A 20,600-nucleotide genomic window follows, 5' to 3' on the forward strand; every position below is an offset into this window, starting at 1 on the left:
AAACATTCTTCAGCAATGCACATACGTTTATAACTGTTCAAAAGCAAAACAAAGACAAATAAAAAGACTTAGTGTACCAACCACGAATAACCTCCCTGACCAGCATCAACCCCCAAAATTTGATAACTAGATTTTAGTAACTTGCAGAATGCACCAACCAAAGATGAAACTCAAGGATTTTATGCACTTCACTACATTTAAGAGAATTTAAAGCCTAGAAGAAAATTGCACTTTAACATTCAGGGGTCATCAACAGCCACTTACAAATCCAGGGCAGCAGCACTACTCACCAGTGCGGTTTCCTGGAGGCCAAATGGAGGGTGCCAGATCTTTCATGAACCGCTCCATGATGATCACCCGGTGGTACTTCGCGAGCGGTTCCACCTTGAAGTATGTGTCAAAGGGCACCTGCACCTGGAAGGTCACCAAGGCACACAAAGACCCCAAGGTACACGTCAGCAGGAAACATGCATTCTGTTCACATGGCACTTCCTCTATCCACATGTCCTCCTACAGTGGCATCACGAAGTTGACCAGGGGGGTATTCTGTAAGAGTCCACCTAGTGGACTGTCCATCTCAACTGCCACTGATTGGCTGGGGCCGCTCGTCTCCTCCTCACTCATACAGCTCCATCCAATCAGCAGATCAGCAGCGGCCGAAATGGACAGTCCCCTAGGTGGACTCTTACAGAATACCCCTGTAGGAATAAGTACAATGTAACAATACACTAACAACGCAGTAGCAATGCTTAACGAAGAGAGAGATTGAGCTAGTTGGTATTCCATGAGCAAACTTTTTTAGTGCACAGGAACAATGTAGAAAAAAATGGAAAAGACAAACATAAGGATAAGGTGTTTGTCTTTCCCACTTTGTGTTCGTGGTTTCTGCACACTAAAAAAGTTTGGACATTTGGAAGTGCTTGTAAAGAGATGTTCACTGCATCTACATAGGCTTCTCAAAAAAATTTATAGCGATAAATTTGTACTTCTGGGAAAACGTTGAACTCACTGTTTTTGCATTAACTGCCTTCTGGTTGGTTTGTTGTTGTATTTTGTGGGGATGCGTGACTGTCACGCGTCCCCTGATATGTTGTTTTCCCGCATAGCTCCCGTCTCCTGTAATCCGGCTTCGCCACGTGGCCTGGTGCCCGCGGCGGTCGGTGTGGTTGCAGCGCAGTACGAAAGATGGCGCGAGTGCTGCGCTGCTAACGCCATCTAACGGCGGGGTTACTTGGGTGCGGAAAGGAAAAGGCGCTTTCTCCTTGGCTTGAGGTCGGCAAGCAGCGCGGACGTGCCACGCGTGCGCCGATCCATATTTCTGCGAGGCCGTCTCGCGTGGCCGCCTTCGAGCGCGCCACCGTTCGCGTGACCGTACGCGCGAACGACCAGGCGTTGGGATCCAACACGGGGCGAACACGTTCGCTCCCTATCCGGTTGCGGTGAATCCGACTTCCGCGATTTGTCGCGCGCCCATCGGCATGTTTTGGGGATAGCAACTCGGCTAGCAGGCATTGATCTATGAAAGGTGCAATAAATGCCCTTGTGATTGTTTGCACTACTGTGTTGTCGTTCCTTTGTCCCAAGAGCACGGGTGAGAACCCCACAATTTATGTGAGGCACTGTCCTTATTTCTTGTAATATTTGTGCAGTGGAAGTGATTGCTTTTCTTTAATTCCCCCTTTCATTATTGTTTCACGAAGGTCCTTTAAAAATTATATTCTTTGGTTTTAAGTGCCAAAATCACAATATGATTTGTCTTCTTATGATATGACTAATAAAAATCGGGCCCTCAGTTTCCTTTCTTCTCATTCAATATGAATATGAGACGCCATAGTGGGGGACTCCAGAAATTTCGACCATCCCGGGATCTTTAACATGCCCCCAATGCACTGGACATGGGCATTTTTGCATTTCATCCCCATCGAAATGCAATTGCTGCAGCCAGCATTTAATCACGCAACCTCGTGCTTAGCAGCGCATCACTTTAGCTGCTAAGCCACCGCGACAAGCCTAAAGGGGAGGCGTGGGCCACAATGGGTTGCACGGTTCAGTGTGGGTTTGTAAACACTGCTGCTTATATGAACGCTTGTAAAAACAAACAGCGTTAAACAACAGGGCTCAACAAGAAGAAACAAGACGATGCACTGTCTTTTTATTTTGTACTGTTTTTAGCGCTGTTTGTTTTTTCAAGTCACGCACCACACTCTTATATCGAAATGCAGCCTTGGCTGGGGATTCAATCCTACGATCTCGTGCTTAGCAGTGCAACACCATAGCCGCTGAGCCATCACAGTGGGTACGAAGGTCCTTTAAGAACCTGTATAAGTAATAAATAAACAAATATAAAATTATGTTTAGTCAGCTGCCCTTTGACAATTACAGTTGAACCCACTTATAACAATGTTCAAGTGCCGCGAAAATTCCGTTGTTATAACTGGGTTGCATGAAAAAATCAAAATAGGGGGACGGCAGAGCTGATGTGAGAAAACTATACAGGCGGGGAGGCCACTGCCCCTACCCACTACCTTCCTCCGCCCAGCTGCTGATTGTGTTCAGTCGTTTAACTGCTTCCTGGGCGCTCCAATCGCGTGTAACAAACCACAGCTGTTAGTGTTAAACAATGGCACTGCTACAACAACTGCAAACTGTAACTGCATGGGTGGCAAGCGATATGTGAACGCCACTGAAGCATTGCTTTGGTGGCCCCAAAAGGGGCCTTTTAAAAATTGTGAGAAGGCTGCCGTAGCAGCCTGTCAGCTCGAGAAATCCAGAAGAAACGCCGAGGAGAGATCGTCACAAGCATCTCACCACATACTTTTCAGTGGCTTGCACGAGAAAAGCCTATGTCCCTCAGCCATGCATGCTTTACGCGAAGCTTGCTGACATCATTCTCCAAGGCATCCAAGTGCTCCACGTAGTGCAGTGGAAGGTTCCTTGTGAAAACTAAGCCCCGGAGGGACTGAATGATGCCGGGCCTCCTGTGATGACAACATTCAGACAGCCTTCTCTACCGTGTCATCGCTGCTGTCATCGCTGTCGCTATCTGATGCAAGCACGTTTGCAACCATCGTCTCATCGGTTAGGAGCACTTAGTATACAAATCTATAGCCGTGCACTTTCTTTCCACCAGCAACGTCGTGCATTGCCGATGATCAGCAGGCAGATCAGCCATCTTCTGTTTCGGTGGTGAGTCAAGCGAAGCTGAGAAACCATGTGGCCAGGAACGACTTCGACGCAACCAACAAGGACAAACACGAGCGATTAAGCTGTTCGCAGAACTGCGCTGAATGAGGAGCCAGCAAGCAACATGCAAGCAATCTGCTTGCGGTGCAGTTGGCACGGTCCATTTGTGTTTTGGAGGCTGGGACAGTGTAGACCTATGGGTGCAGCCCATTCGTGTTCGGAGGGGTGGAAGGGCGACTGGAGAGAGCCGCACGGAGATGGCTGGAAAATGTGTGCGTGGCGGCTGTTGGACCATTGTGCAGCGACTCGAATTTCTCATTTTCTTTTTCTATTTTCAAGGATTTTGCATTTACTACCTTTCGGCTCGGATACCCAGCAGCCAGGATTCATCATTATAAGCGATAATGCGGCATCAGGGCATTGCAGTAAGTGGATTATTTCAAGCATATTTAGTGCCAGCGAACAAGGATGGAAGGGAGACGACAACACAATGCGCTCCCTTCCGTCCTTGCTCGCTGGTGCTAACTATGCTTTCAGTTTACCAACACGCCCAACAAATGGCAAGGGTTATTTCAACATGGAAAACACACAAAAGTCAACAGTGCAGCAGCTTCTCATTGTTATAACCGATACATTGTTAAAACCGGTATCGTTATAAGTGAGTTCGACTGTAAAGGGACTGACAACCAATCTTTATGGTACCCATTTTTTTTTAGTGCAGTTGAAAGCTTACCAGTCAGAGTTTCGAATCATGCAGTGGAACATTTTTTATTAAAATTTTCCTATCTGCAGTGAGGATGTAGTCATTCACTGTAGGCATGCTTCAAATAGTGATAGAAGAATGCGATAGCGATTAAATGCCGACAATTATGGGAGGCAGACGACAAGCACGGATGTAGCTGAGAAAGTATCACTTTTTTTGTTTTTAATCCGACCAATTTTCCCGAGCTTCATGTTATCAAAAGTGTAAATTATTTCTACAATAATAGCTATGTGCTTTCCTGATCTCCTGTCCAACAGCTTTGGCCTAACAAGCCAAGAGTGTTTTTTAGGCAAGCCAAGTTAAGTTCTCTAAAGTGAAATAATGCTTTTATACATGTGATACGCAACTCAGCATGTTGCAGGAGCCATTCATGCATTTTTGATTTCCGAAGCATGTCGTCTCTCAAAGACCTGACAATGCTGGAACAAATGATTTTAGGCCACATGCATGCTCACAATCTCGCGCGCGTACAACAGAAATCATGTGCGCCGCCATGCATGAGGGATGCGAGCATCGCTCGTTAGGGTGGAATCTTTTTACTTCGTAATTCATACAGAATAAAGTGCAAAAGCCTAATAAATATACAAACTGTCATTTTAAGCAATAAGTGTGGGGTACTTAATAACAGCCAATTTACATACAGTAATCTTATATACTGTATCAGAAGAACCAAGGCCAGTTCACACCACTTACTGGTTTTTGAGATTTTATTCACCAATTTAAAACTATAATGCCTGCTTAAATTGCAAACAGCACAGTCGATTCTGTCACTCTAAACTGTGGTCATTTCATTTCTCCCAACATCTTGCAACACATATCGGCCAGTTGTGAGCCCCTTTAAAGACAGTGCAAGCTTGTGCTGGTTTATATGTTAAATGTACAGAGTCGTCCACTCATAGGGGAAACACACGAGCATGTGCCTGCCAAGAGAAAAATTTGCGCAGGCATGTCGAGAGCCAGAGGCAGCGCCTACGGCTTGTCATCTTCTACTCTGGCGGTGTGCGCAAAGCCTCACCTGATACAGGCGCAGTAGCTTTGCTTGCATTGTGGTGCACAAACGCCCGTTTTAGAGCGCAGCTTTTACGCACCCGTTCCTGCGGCAAACGCCAGCGTAACCAAGCAAATGAGCACAGCAAAGAATGAAAGAGTGAACACTGGACACAGCAGGGGATAAAATATGCAAGGAGGAATGCGGAGGAGAAGGGTGCAGTGGAACCATGAGGCAGAAAGCGGAGGAGGAGGGCGGGGCGAAAGCATGAGAAGAAAAGCGTAGTGTGGCGACGATGGCAACGAGATGGTGCCAGAGTAGCACACCAGCGTGAGAGGTCTGCTGTGAATCGCACCCACGTGTCACCATGCACTGCCTATTGCAATCTCCAGATTAGCGATGCAGTCACGCCACACTTCACACCGTTTGCAACATGCCGCACGAGACAGATCATCTACACCCCCCAATATATTGCGAAATAAAAAAACGTATACAGATGGACTCAAATTTCTCATTAGGGAGTATCGTAATCATAGGTGAATTTTCGAGGCCACCTTCATAAAGCGCCGAGTGTTTCAGGGTATGCGGCACAAAAAACTGCTTGAAATGGTAAACAAGTAGTCCGAGAATAAAATTTTTTAATGCATAAGCTTTACAGGGCTATTTCCTTCGGAAATCTATCTATCCATCCGCCTGCGACACAATGTGCTCCATAGGTATACCTGGGGTACTATGGGGGTATATATGAGAATGCCTTATGGATATGTACAACTGCTGAGATTTATGATTGTGGCTATAGTGAGTAGAGAAGAGGTAGTAGTAATAATTAAGGTTAAAGACTAATAAGAGTAATAATGAGAGGTTAATTAAGCCTAATAAGACTGTAAGACTAACGAAGGGCAAGGAAGCCTAAGGAGATTAATTACTAATTAGTAATCAAACTATGAGGCTAACTAAAATTAATTTAGGTTTGTGATGAAGAAGACAAACACCACGAAGTGAAGATGATGCACTGTCACGGTGTGGCATAATTAGATTCGGCGAAGCACTGATCAATGATCGCCAAAAGGTCGTGGAAATAGGGACCGGCGAGCAAGACAGTTATTGCCGGCCACTCGGGCAAGCGGCCAAAAGAACTTGAAGGCAGGTTTAGAGATTATTGTCTTTTTGTCGTCGGTGCGACTGTGACGCCCCAACAGCTTTTTGTAGGAACCCGAGTATTCTGTGCCCCGCGCGTGCGTTGAGAAGCTTACTAAGAAGGCGGGGGTGCGAATACTCCGAAATATGTCGTGTGTCTGTGTAATCCTGTGTCCATGAAGTACTGGCAGTGTATGTGGTGCCTCTGGGCAATCCCGTGTCCCCGAATTGCTGACAGTGTATGTGTGCCGACAACACCGTATGGCCGGCCACCGTCGTTTCTCCTATGTTTGTAAAGGAACAATAAAGGCTGACCATGGACTCAAGGGTGTGCGTGTGTGGTGCAATACGAGTGCGCGACCTCTAAAGCAGGGGGTAATCACCGGTTCCCTCGACCCTAATTAAAGGGGGCGAGGCCAAGACCTTGGGAGGAGCCGGGATGCAATTCAGTGATCTTGATTGGATCGTCACCAATATCTGCCGTTCTCCAACACAGGGAACTAGGAAAAGGAGAATAACGCAGGTTTTAGACTGAGCTAAGCAGTCTAGAAGCTGAGCCTACAATCTGCTGAAAAGCATCAAGGAGCTAGTGCCGTCCAGTATCTTCTGGGCCGCCTAGCCGCATCTGAACTGCGAGTTACTAGTTGACGTAAGAGACGACAAACCAACGTCTGCAACGAAGCTCACGGTAGTTCCCCTCAAGTTAGCTCAACCTGCTCGGGGGAAGACGTCAGACCTAGACTCCCGGGAAACCCAGCCCAGCAATCACCTCCACTGCAACGAGATCGGCTTGCCAGCATTCTTCGGGAAAGCTCTGCCGTAGACTCTGCGCTTTATGGACTTGCTGCTGCTGCTGCCCGGCCATGCGTATGCCATCATTTGTTTTCTTTTGAACTCTGTTTAGTTGATCACCGTTAAGTGTGTTTTGTGTAGTGTTAATTTCTATATTTACTGTTAACTGTTCACTGTATTCTTTTTTTTTTTTTGTCATCATTGATCTAGATTGAGTGCATGTCTGTTATACCCCTGTCACACTGGACATTTTAATCAACGAGAAGAAAGGGGGTTAACCAAGGGGCCTGATTTTTATTAGTCATATCATAAGAAGCCAACAAACACTGACACCAAGGACAACATAGGGGAAATTACTTGTGCTTAAAAAATGAAATAAAGAAGCGAAGTAATTTCTATTTAAGCACAACTAACTTCCCCTATGTTGTCTTTGGTGTCAGTGTTTGTTGGCTTCTTATGATATGGACATTTTAATGTCATTCGAATTGAATGGCATTAGCATCAAATGACATTATTCAGCTGCTACACAGCAATATTTAATGCCATTAGAATCGAATGACTTCTTCAATCGAATGAGTTCAAGAAACACATTCGGCTTTGCAGTCGAAGCGAATTTATACTCTCCACCCCAGAGACAAGGCAAAATATGACATTGAGCCTTTGTCATGTCAGAAGCACTCGTGTAAAGAGGCAATTATTTTGCATGGTTTAAGGAATCTATAATTTTAACTAGACAAAGACTGTACGGCAGGCAGTCAAAAAACGTTTTCACTCTCTACCTCAGTGGCGTGGCGGCCGTCGCTTTACTAATCGGCCATACTGTAAACAATTGGGCACCTTTGTGCGTGTGTTTTTGGCATCTCGAATGGCATCCGCATCTATTTGATGATCGAGCCTCTGTTTATTATGCAATGCTCGCATGGAAAGCGCACATCAACTAAATGCTTCACCTACTGCAACTGAGCATCATTTTTCAGCGCTGCCATGTCAGTCATATTGTTCGTCTGCAATTTATCGGCTATGGCTATTCAGCTGGTTAAGCCTTGTTTTGTCTTATAGTGGCCAGAGATTCTGGAATTAGAAGTTTTATATATTTGTTTCTTCAGTGAAGCGACGCCTCAATATTTATATTAAAGTAAATAGATTGACTTTTCAGACATTCTACACAATGCTTGGTCTACTTTTCTCACTTTTTTTGCAATGATCGCCATTGATATCATGACCGAATGACATTAACTTTTCCTGTGTAGCACCACCATGGGTCGAATGGCATTTGTTGCATCGAATGTCATTCACTCATCTCAGCATTACTGCAGAGATTCAGGCTAACTGCAGAAGGATTCCATGGGAAATTCCGGAATAGTAAACCAGAACAATCAGAGACTGGTACACAGTTTGCTTGCCGTTTGACAAATTATTTTGATAGATGGATGGAAATGGCAAACACAGAGAAGACGTATGAAAGAGTCAGGGAGCGCATTGTGATTGAGCAGTTCTTGACTTTTTGTAGCCCAAAACTCAATGTTTTTCTTAAAGAACATTCACTAAAACGTCTAGATGACTTTGCTGAATCTGCTGACCAATTTCTGGAAGCGCAAGGCTTGAGGAATTTAGGTAAAAATGAAGAAGAAACTCATAAAAAAGACGATGATGTAATCCAAGTTAGGCAAGGTGCGGTACCTAAGATACTCAGATGTTTCTCGTGCAACCGCGTCGGTCATCGTGCCGTAGATTGTCGTGTAGGAGGGAACCGACCACAGGCGCATATCATGTGTCAGCACTGCAAGAGATGAGGACACCGCACAGAAGACTGCAGACTACAGAACCGAGAAAAGGCAGCAGGCGTGGTTTCCCTAAATGGTGGAAAGGCAGCATCATCGCAAGAATCGACCAAGGATACCCAGGAGACACATGATGTGTCAAAAACCATGGTATCGGACAACAAGGATGCGTTCAAGACGAGACTATCACTGGGTCTTCCTGTAGCTGACGGAGAGATCAATGGAATACAAGTCTCGGTTCTTCGATATAGTGGAACTAACACGGCCTTGGTGAGACGGAGTTTGGTTCGGGAGCAAGAACTAACAGGAGAAACAGCGGTGGTTATCATGGTCGATAGCACGGTTAGGCATTGACCTGAGGCCAGAATTCAAGTTTCTACTCCCTACTACTCCGGATGGCTGATAGTGAAGTGCGTAGATAAGCCGCTATATGATTTAATATTGGGCAATCTACCAGGGGCAAAAAGCATGGATGACCCTGATATCAAGTGGAAGAGCAGCTACACCGAAACGGGAAAAGCAAAAGAAAAATAGCAAGAGCACAATCCTAACATAGCGACACAAAAGATTAAGACTACGGAGGATAGTTCAGCAGTTTCGTCGGCGGTAGCTACAAGATCAAGTACGGAGCGAACGTTGAGGGCATTGAAAGTACCTACAACCGAAGTACTTGCGGTGACGCCAACAGAATTTGCGGAAATGCAAAGAAAGAATGACTCCCTACAAGCCTGCTTTGAGAAGCAAGGAGAGTCAACGACAAATAAGAGGAAGAACCATTTTTGATTTCCAGAGGAAAAATGGATTGTTGTACAGGAGATGCAAGTTTACCTCAGGCAGAGAAGTGATGCAGTTGGTGGTTCCTAAATCACTATGACGGACGGTCTTGAATTTGGGATACGACAGCATCATGGCCAGGCACCAAGGCATAAAAAGAATGGTGGCTAGGATCACAGAAGAATTTTTCTGGCCAGGACTACAAAGCGAAATAAAGAGATATATAAAATCCTGTGACATTTGCCAGCAGACGATACCAAAAGGATGAGTGAATCGAGTTCCACTTGGGAATATGCCAACCACTGATATCCCATTTGAGAGAGTAGCGATAGACATCGTAGGTCCAATAAAGCCGGTATCAGCAAAAGGAAACTGCTATGTTCTCACGATGGTCAATATGGTGACAAGATATCCAGAAGCCATTGCCTTAAAAGGCATAGATTCAATTCAGGTTGCCGAGGCTCTAATAGAAATGTTCTCTAGGTGTTGTCTTCCCCGAGAAATTCTTAGTGACCGGGGATCCAACTTCACATCTGACCTAATGAAGGAGTGCAACAGGTTACTCTCGATAAAGCAGTTGCCTTAAAAGGCATAGATTCAATTCAGGTTGCCGAGGCTCTAATAGAGATGTTCTCTAGGTGTCGTCTTCCCCGAGAAATTCTTAGTGACCGGGGATCCAACTTCACATCTGACCTAATGAAGGAGTGCAACAGGTTACTCTCGATAAAGCAGTTGCTCACAACGCCGTATCATCCTATGGTGAACGGCCTGGTAGAAAGATTTAATGGCACATTAAAGAACATGATAAAGAAGATGTGTCAAGAAAGACGTACGGATTGGGACCGTTACCTACCAGCATTATTGTTTGCTTACAGAGAAGTGCCACAAGCAAGCCAAAATTTTTCACCGTTCGAGATGCTATATGGACACACGGTTAGAGGTCCGTTAACTATCCTCGAGGAGATATGGGCAAATGAAGGACTCGACACTAAAGTCGAAATGACATACACCTTCGTGTTGGAACTTCGAGAGAAGCTGGAAGAAACGTGCAAGTTAGCACGTTGGAGTTTGGAGGAAGCCAAAGAACAATATAAAACCTATTATAATAAGAAGGCAGTGACAAGACGCCTCAATCCAGAAGACAAAGCACTTATCCTTCAACCCAATGATGGAAACAAACTGTTGATGCAATGGAAGGGGCCATTTGAGGTAAACCAGAAAAGGAACGAGATGGATTACAAGCTCCTGGTGAACAATTCTAAAAAAGTATTTCACATCAACATGTGAAAGAAATATGAAGAGAGGCATAATTCCCAAGAATCTAAAGTTGTCAACATTGTAGTCCCAGAAGAGAAAGACGACTTGGAAGCACACCTACCACTACAAGAAAACCATGGGGTTAGAAAAAGCAGCCATTAATCCATGTCTGGATAGAGAAGAAGTAGCAGAGTTAAAATCATTATTACACAAGTATGACGAATTATTCTCGGACCTCCCAGGAAGAACAAATGTTAGTGAGTGCCAGTTAGAATGCACCACAGACACACCAGTGTACGTCAAACAATACCCATTGCCACTAGTGGTTCAAGAGTCTATTGAGAAGGAAGCTGACGAGATGTTACGTCAAGGCATCATTGAAAGGTCTACATCAGCTTACAACACACCTTTGGTCGTTGTAAAGAAACCAGATGTGCAAGGACAGTCCCCTTTGTTGCTCCTTTTGAAGCAAACACTGCTACAGGTTGTAAATAACTGACAGCAAAAGGTGTGAAGGTGGACACTAGACCGTGGTCTGCCAGTTAATTACTTTGCCCACCTTGGTCTCCATAGTCAACAAGACCAGCATACGTCATGGTCTTCAAGTTTACAGTCATCTCCTTCCTGACCTGTATCTCATCTGAAATCAGCATCCCTCTACGCTGAAAGGGTGCCTTGCTTGCTAGTTTAATCTTGAGAGCTTTAAAAATATTGTCATCAAAACCACATTTCAGCCCAACCATGTTTATGTACTTTCTTATAGTGGATGTGCATGGCATGGGCAATATATTATTACTTCGCAAGAATGAGTAAGCAGTGGGGCTCCTGATGTTTAGCAAGAGGCATAGGAGTAGCCAGTCATCTGTATAGCACCTATTATTTTTTGCTATGCACTTCGCTGCGGATATACATTCCTGCACAAGGAGGAGCTGCATCGGTGGAATGTTAAGAGCTTGCAGTTTCTTTTTGACATCCTCCTCCTGCAATTTCATTGTTTCATCTTTGTTCTGTTCAAGTTGTTTAGTTATCAATCGGTTGCGCTTCAGTAGCTGTGCCCATGACTTTTGCAAGACAGCCCTTGCGTGACGCAAGGTGTCAACCTTCTTTTTTTTGGCAGGTGACACAGACAGCCTGATACACCTCAGTGGTTGCCGCTGTTTCGCACGAGCAGCTTGCCAGTTGGCATGGATTCTGAGAGCATCAGATAGGCTACTGCCATGCACGACATATATCTCCTGCAGATAACAGCAGTGGGCGGCTTTTATGCCTTCATTTACTTTGGCAGTCAACAAAAGCACATTCAGGAGCCACAGAAGAAAAGTCCTTCATATTAGGTCCCCCGCTGCAAATGTGTAAGTTGTGAACGGTTTTCAGAACATCCTCAACTAGGGAAGTTGACACAGCAAAATCATTTATGCCTAGCGTACTGCATTCAACCGGTTTGCCGAATATGTACGCTTGCACAGCCATGTCACTTTTCACATGCACATACTTTCAGTTAAAAAGCACACATGCACCGTCACTTGTGCGTAGCAGAGAGGCATCGTGGAACACGGGGTCACGGAACCCTTCCGCATCGATGTGATGCATCGCCCAGGACGGTGTCGGAAGGCACAGAGCTGATGCTGCGCAGAACATTTCTTCGAATGGTGACGAAGTGCAGAGGTCACTTGTCCCGACGACATCGCTGCTCTCGTTGACTTGGCCGTCGGCGTTCTGAGCTGCTGGTGCTTCTCGCAGGGTTTGTATGGCAAGTCTGCCACCTTGAATGCTTGTGAGGACTCTTAATCTTCTTTGACAGGTAACTTGGCGCTCCTTCAAAGATAGTTGGCAGAGCATCCTTGGCAAGCCCCGCTCTCCTGTTGCCCGACATCAGAACGCGGCCATCAATAGCTGCGGAACACGTTTTCAATATAAAGTGAGGAGCGAAATGTTTTTCACAAACACGGCCTGTGTGTTGCAGTACCCGGTCTTTGTGAGGGATTGCAGTCTCCATGCATCAAGCCTGGTTTGGTCATGCGGCAGTGTAAAAAGCGATAACTTTTCTTTACAGGACTTATACCCGTGTTGCTGCACGGTACAAAGTACTTTCCCATCGTGTAGCCCACCAGTACGTTAAACAATGAAGCAGATCAAAGCGCTAACACACGCGTGCATATTCACAAGAGCAGGTGCAGCGAGCGGCATGGATGGAGGGGCTTTAGGCTGGCACTAGTTTAGCACAACACCTCTTGGGGGGTCTCCTAAACAGAACCTAATTCGCCTCTCTGAACGAAACGTCGCCTCCGCGCCATTCTCTCACCTAACCTATTCTTACACCATGGTTTACATGCTCTGGCCTCACATGCTTTTACATCATTGTGTCATCATAATCTTTTCGGGTGATGTTGAGCTAAATTGTTCACAGCAGCAGCTCACTGCTGCTGTGGACTTCGAGATCATCGCAGAGGCACAACATTCTGACGAGCTGTGTGACCTGCGTGCAGGGTCCACATCTCATTTTCTGAGGTGCCACTGCCATCCTCCTCTGGTACGATTGTCTACAACATGTCAACAGGCTGTGCCCGTCCATTTGTGCCTTCCTTGCACCGTCAAGTTTTTGGCAAGCTACAAGACTCGAGCCATCCTAGTGTTTGTACCACTCAGCGCCTCATCACCTCCTGTTACGTGTGGCCCGAAATCAACGCGGATGTCTGCCGCTGGGCTCGAGAATGTCAGCGCTACCAATGTGCAAAATCGACCCACCACACCAAGTCACCACTTCAACCCTTCCGGCCGCCTGACTCTCGCTTTGACCCGTTCACATCGACACTGTTGGTCCACTGCCTTCATCGCGTGGTAAATGCTACATCCTCACCTGCACTGACCGCCACACACGCTGGCCTGAAGCATTTCCTGTACACAATATTATGGTGTCCACCATGGCGTTTGTTTTCATAGCCGGTTGGATATCTCATTTCAGCTGCCACAGCATGGTAACCGACCGCAGACGACACTTTGAAAGTGAGCGCTTCGAAGTGTAAACATGCATCCTCAGTATCTGCCACATCCACACAACTGCACACCATCTGTCAGTAAATGGAATGGTTGAAAGGCTTCACCGCCACTTGAAAGCCACCTTCATCGCCCGTGACACTCAAACTTCATGGGTCATCGACCTGCCGCTAGTTCTACTAGGTATTTAGTCGGCGCTAAAGGAGGACCTCAGGTGTACTGCTGCCGAAATGGTCTACGGGATGACACTATGTCTACCTGGTGAATTCTTCGCACTACCTGCAGTCCCCAGCCGCTCGCCTCCTGCCTACGTTGAGCGACTTCGGTCACTCTTTGAGCACTTGCGACCAACATCAGCTCGACAGCCCTCCACTTACGACGTTTTCGTAAGCAAAGACCTAGCTGCCTCAACTCACATTTTTGTGCACCGCGAAGACATCCGGACAGCCCTCACTGCACCGTACGACGGCCCGTTCGAAGTGCTACAGCGCAGAGAAAAGGCTTTTACTGTTTCTGTGAACGGCCATGAAAACATGATTGCAATCAATTATGTGAAACCCACGTACATGGCAAACTTGTGTGTTTTTCTTGTACTCCCCACTCGTTCCCCACCCGATTCTCCCCCATTCGTACCCTGCCCTGTGAGTAAACACGTGTCCTGAGCATCAGCGCGACAACAGCGACCTTTGCATCTACGGGGGGGAGCCCTGTAGAGGATCCGATTTCGGCACCGCTGCCGTGAATGTCTGCACAACGAGAGGATCTTTATGTTTGCAGCACTGGCCTCCTCGGCGTGAGTTAAGTTTTGAATGTTCTTTTCTCCTTGAAGTCAACCAAAGTCTCTTCAAGGTGATTATCGGCGTTGATGAAGCAGGAGGCAGGTTGGAGGTAACAAAACTTGAAGATATATTGCAACGGAAATATTTACACAGTCAAATACAGAGTTAGCAAAAGAACACTGATACAAAACACACAAGTAAACAGCGCCTTACTCTTCTACTTTTATTTAAGTTAGAGCCTAGGACAACTGTCACTACATAAGTTAAGTTTTGATTGTTCTTTTCTCCTTGAAGTCGACCAAAGTCTCTTCAAGGTGATTATCGGCGTTGATGAAGCAGGAGGCAGGTTGGAGGTAACAAAACTTGAAGATATATTGCAACGGAAATATTTACACAGTCAAATACAGAGTTAACAAAAGAACACTGATACAAAACACACAAGTAAACAGCGCCTTACTCTTCTACTTTTCTTTAAGTTAGAGCCTAGGACAACTGTCACTACGTACGACCAACCGGGTCTCACTGTTCTACCACTAAGTGGTTACGGCCCAGACTAGCGTTGCATCGTACGGAGTCTTACTGTTCTATCAGGTTTAGTGATTACAGCCTAGACTGAGGAACAAGCACCTCATCTCGATTGTTATAGGGGAAAGAGACAAAGAAAAAGGGCGGTAGGGTCGTCAGCCCATCCCACGGAAGCAATTGCCAATGAGAGTTGACAGTTTCTTAAGCCACAACCCCAAAGGGATGGGCTTACTCTCAAAAGGGAATCTATTGGAAAACCACCCTGTTTTCCCTCTTCCCACATCTTCGTCTCCCCCTCCTATTTCCACGTGGTCAGTGACGGCCTCGGCAAACACGCCAGGCACGCACGATTTATTGAGGCCATCTCGCACCTCAGCGGCGTTTCTAGCCAGCAAGGGGGCTCGGGCGCTGGTGTCCCAACACCGCGTACCGTAGTCCCCCTCAAGGTTTTTCCTGGTAGAAAAATAATGACCGCTGGCGGCATCCGGACTCGGGTGCTCTTAAAACGACATTCTCCGAACGCGGCCTCTGCATGCGCACCGCGCCCCTCTCTACGGCTCGCACTGCATGTTGCAACACGACACAAAGCGGGCTCTCCCCAGCGCTCAAAACAAGATGCACGTGGCTGCCGCCCGAATGCGTAGGGGCGTGAACCCCCCGCTCCGTACGCGCCAGACGTGGTCAAAATTGCTAGCAGCTGCGTCTCTAATTAGCAGGGGACTCAAGAGCCGGCGCCACAACGTCGCGTATACAACCGTCCCAGTCGAGGTTTGTCCGCGTGGCCCTATTATGACCATCGGCGGAATGTCAACAGAGCGCGCGTAAAAGCATGTTCTCCGAATCCGTTTTCCGCCTCTGCACCGCGCCCTCCGCGGCGGCGCGCGCCTCGGCTCGTCACCCGACACCACGCGGGCCGTCCGACCCCTCAAAAACAGAAACGGTTGCTGCCCGACGCGCTGGGGGGTGGACGCTTCCCCATTCACAAAACGCATGGGCAACTCGCGGCACTGCAAAAATATATACAAAACAATCATGCAGCCCTACGCCGTCCAAAGTCTCTTCAAGGTGATTATCGGCGTTGATGAAGCAGGAGGCAGGTTGGAGGTAACAAAACTTGAAGATATATTGCAACGGAAATATTTACACAGTCAAATACAGAGTTAGCAAAAGAACACTGATACAAAACACACAAGTAAACAGCGCCTTACTCTTCTACTTTTATTTAAGTTAGAGCCTAGGACAACTGTCACTACATAAGTTAAGTTTTGATTGTTCTTTTCTCCTTGAAGTCGACCAAAGTCTCTTCAAGGTGATTATCGGCGTTGATGAAGCAGGAGGCAGGTTGGAGGTAACAAAACTTGAAGATATATTGCAACGGAAATATTTACACAGTCAAATACAGAGTTAACAAAAGAACACTGATACAAAACACACAAGTAAACAGCGCCTTACTCTTCTACTTTTCTTTAAGTTAGAGCCTAGGACAACTGTCACTACGTACGACCAACCGGGTCTCACTGTTCTACCACTAAGTGGTTACGGCCCAGACTAGCGTTGCATCGTACGGAGTCTTACTGTTCTATCAGGTTTAGTGATTACAGCCTAGACTGAGGAACAAGCACCTCGTCTCGATTGTTATAGGGGAAAGAGACAAAGAAAAAGGGCGGTAGGGTCGTCAGCCCATCCCACGGAAGCAATTGCCAATGAGAGTTGACAGTTTCTTAAGCCACAACCCCAAAGGGATGGGCTTACTCTCAAAAGGGAATCTATTGGAAAACCACCCTGTTTTCCCTCTTCCCACATCTTCGTCTCCCCCTCCTATTTCCACGTGGTCAGTGACGGCCTCGGCAAACACGCCAGGCACGCACGATTTATTGAGGCCATCTCGCACCTCAGCGGCGTTTCTAGCCAGCAAGGGGGCTCGGGCGCTGGTGTCCCAACACCGCGTACCGTAGTCCCCCTCAAGGTTTTTCCTGGTAGAAAAATAATGACCGCTGGCGGCATCCGGACTCGGGTGCTCTTAAAACGACATTCTCCGAACGCGGCCTCTGCATGCGCACCGCGCCCCTCTCTACGGCTCGCACTGCATGTTGCAACACGACACAAAGCGGGCTCTCCCCAGCGCTCAAAACAAGATGCACGTGGCTGCCGCCCGAATGCGTAGGGGCGTGAACCCCCCGCTCCGTACGCGCCAGACGTGGTCAACATTGCTAGCAGCTGCGTCTCCAATTAGCAGGGGACTCAAGAGCCGGCGCCACAACGTCGCGTATACAACCGTCCCAGTCGAGGTTTGTCCGCGTGGCCCTATTATGACCATCGGCAGAATGTCAACAGAGCGCGCGTAAAAGCATGTTCTCCGAATCCGTTTTCCGCCTCTGCACCGCGCCCTCCGCGGCGGCGCGCGCCTCGGCTCGTCACCCGACACCACGCGGGCCGTCCGACCCCTCAAAAACAGAAACGGTTGCTGCCCGACGCGCTGGGGGGTGGACGCTTCCCCATTCACAAAACGCATGGGCAACTCACGGCACTGCAAAAATATATACAAAACAATCATGCAGCCCTACGCCGTCCATTCTGCCTGTTCGAGAGATGAGCGGCCTAACACGTTCCCCCTAAAGAGTATACTGGGCTGATTTTCACTCAGTGATACGATAAATCACTGCCGCGATTACGTAATGAACTTTCTAACCACACCCTGGCCTAATTGTATCACAACAACAAACACCTTCAAATAACAAAGCAAAAAGAGAGTAAAAAGAAATACACGATACATGTCATCAAACAATTAAGCACACGATTGCAGTTCCAAACTATAAGAGCACTCTAGTGTCTCTGTGTCTTGAATCGACACTCACAAAGTCCACAATATACAGCGCCAAGTGAGCAGGAACATTCACGCCCATCCAGTTGGCATGGCACTATAGTATTACATTGGCTTCCATGAGCTGTTATGAAGCCTGGATAAAGCATCCGCGTTACCATTACTGACACCCTTCCGATGTCGCACCGACACGTGATATCGCTGTAAAGCCAGCGCCCATCTTGTCAATTTTGCCCCGTGTGGAGTCGAAGTTGTAAGGTACGACAGTGGATTGTGGTCCGAAACAACGTTTATCTCGGCACCAAAAAGCCAGTAGTCAAACTTCTTTAAGGCCCATATTATAGCAAACGCTTCCCTCTCAATTGTCGACCATCGCGTCTGAGTCGGCGTGAAGCGGTGGCTGGCAAAGGCAATAGGCCTCTCCTTTCCCTCGGCTGTCATTTGCGCCAAACAAGCGCCCGCCGCCGTAGCTGATGCGTCTGTGAAAAGCCAGTAGGGCTCAGATGGGTCCGGAGTGCTGAGCGCCACGGCCTCGCACAGGGACTGTTTCAGTGTCTCAAATGCCGTCTGAGCTTCCTCCGGCCAGGGTATGCTATTGGTTACCGCTTTCTTTGTTAACCGCGTGAGCGGGCTCGCCACCTCTGCATATTCTCTGACGTACTCGCGATAGTAGCCGCACAGTCCTAGCAGGCTGCGTAGCTCCTTTTTAGTGCGTGGTGGCACCAGATTCTTAATTGCAGCTATTTTCTCTGGATCTGGTGCGTGCGTCCCTGAACCGACAATATGCCCGAGGTAATGGATGTGGGATTGTGCAACCTGACACTTTTCCGGACTGGCTTTCAGCCCAGCCTTTTCTAGGACCTGAAGGATAATGTCGAGATGCTTTAAGTGCTCCTTCCACGTGTTAGAGAAAATGGCAATATCATCTAGGTATGCCGTGGCGTATGTCTGATGTTGCGATAAGAGCTTGTTCACCATTCTCTGAAAGGTCGCGGCTGAATTTTTTAGCCCGAACGGCATCACCTTCCAAGCATATTGACCTTCATGCGTTACAAACGCGGTGAAATTCTGACTCTTCTTTTCCATCGGCACCTGCCAGTACCCGCGCCTAAGGTCTATCACCGTAATGAACTGTGCTCTTCCCACTCTGAAAATCAATTCTTGAGGATTCATCATAGGGAACGCATCCACTTTGGTGACGGCATTTAGCGCGCGGTAATCTACACACATGCGGATTGTCCCATCCTTTTTCCCTACGCATACTACCGGATGCGCAAATTCGCTTTCCGTAGGATAGATCAGTTTCCAAGCCAAAAGTTCACCAACTTGCCGGCTGACTTCTTTCTTTAACAGCTCAGGTATCCGATAAGGGAACGTCTTCCTTGGCTGGCACCCTGGTTCTAATTCTATCCTATGTTGACCCACATTTGCCATGCCCGGAATGCCGTCAAAGAGTGCACGATGCCTTTGAAATACAGCCTGTATTTCCGTCTGGGAATCAGCATCTAGATGAGCAACCTTTTCGCTTGTCACCGCCAACTCATCGCGCCTTATAGTTGTAGGTTGCGGAGCATATTCTACCTCCCCAAAGTCATGGTCCTGATCGAAAATGACCCCAATATGGCTGACTCTTGCATAGTATGGTCGAATGTAGTTGGCGTGAATACTTTTCACTTTACCCTCTACTGTTTCAACCCGATAAGAATGCCGTCGCTCACATCCAACCACTGTGAACGGGCCCAGCCACTTAGGTGCCATCTTACCATTCCGATCGTTGTCGAATACCAGCACTTTGTCGCCAACCTTAAAAGCTTTGTGCCTGGTGCTGCGATTATACGCACCAACATAGCTGTCCTGACGTGTTGCACTAGTTAGCTCAGCGATATTAGCAGCGGTCTCGAGTTGCTCCCGAAGTTGCTGTAAATACTTAGCGGGGTTCTCTCTTAAAGTTGCAGGTACCGTCAGTTCTCCCGTCCACGTCCGCTGTAGTATTAGAAGCGGTCCCGTGGGGTTTCTTCCATACAACAAACGGAACGGAGCCACTCCGGTAACCTCATGGGGAACTTCCCGATAAGCCCATAATACAAGCGGGATCAATTTGTCCCAATTCTTCGAGTCTCTTTGAATGACATGGAACAACATGTTTTTCAAGACCCTGTTCCATCTTTCTACGACTCCATTACTCTCTGGGTGTTCTGGGGTTGAGAACCTTGGTGCGCAACCTAATTTCTCGAGCATCGTCTGCGTGAGCTGTGATTTGAAATTAGTGCCCTGGTCGGAACAGATCATTTCCGGAACGCCAGTGCGACTGAAAATTTCAATCAACGCGTCGCAAGTCGCCTTAGCTGTCAAAGAGCGCAGTGGAACAACCTCTGGCCACCTCGTGCAAATGTCCACCAAGCATAGCGCGTACCTATGGCCTCTCGCTGACGGTGTGTCTAAGGGTCCAATGATATCCATGTTGACAATTTGAAAAGGGTGCTCTGGCCTAGTGAGAGGAGTTATAGGTACTCTGTCCGTGCGACGCCTGTCAGAGCGAATTTGACAATCATGGCATGAGCGACAATGCTCTAATACCTCCTTCTCCATGCCAGGCCAAAAAAAATTATACCTAATGCGCGCTTTAGTTTTCTTTAGGCCTAGGTGCCCTCCGCATAGTGACTCGTGAGCCAAATGCATCACCTCACTGCGCTTGTCTTTCGGAACAACTAGTTGTCTCACTCGGGTGCCTACTATTGAGTCCCAGTGGTATAAGAGTCCATCAGAGACGAACATGCCGGATTTCCCACTCCGAGCATCTTCCCAC

At 47.4% G+C, this 20,600-nt stretch overlaps 1 protein-coding gene across 4 annotated transcripts in view; it reads right to left on the bottom strand.

The window, feature by feature from the left end:
* O-fut1 (O-fucosyltransferase 1) overlaps nucleotides 1-20,600 on the bottom strand; it is a 211,244-nt gene that overhangs the window by 156,750 nt on the left and 33,894 nt on the right. For all 4 annotated transcript variants that reach the window (XM_075677794.1, XM_075677795.1, XM_075677796.1 and 1 more), the window contains exon 3: nucleotides 291-414. In XM_075677794.1, the coding sequence (XP_075533909.1) occupies nucleotides 291-414 (124 nt within the window). The remainder of the gene's footprint in view (nucleotides 1-290; nucleotides 415-20,600) is intronic.

The sequence above is a fragment of the Dermacentor variabilis genome, unplaced genomic scaffold (genome assembly GCF_050947875.1).
Source record: "Dermacentor variabilis isolate Ectoservices unplaced genomic scaffold, ASM5094787v1 scaffold_13, whole genome shotgun sequence".
Taxonomy (NCBI): domain Eukaryota; kingdom Metazoa; phylum Arthropoda; class Arachnida; order Ixodida; family Ixodidae; genus Dermacentor; species Dermacentor variabilis.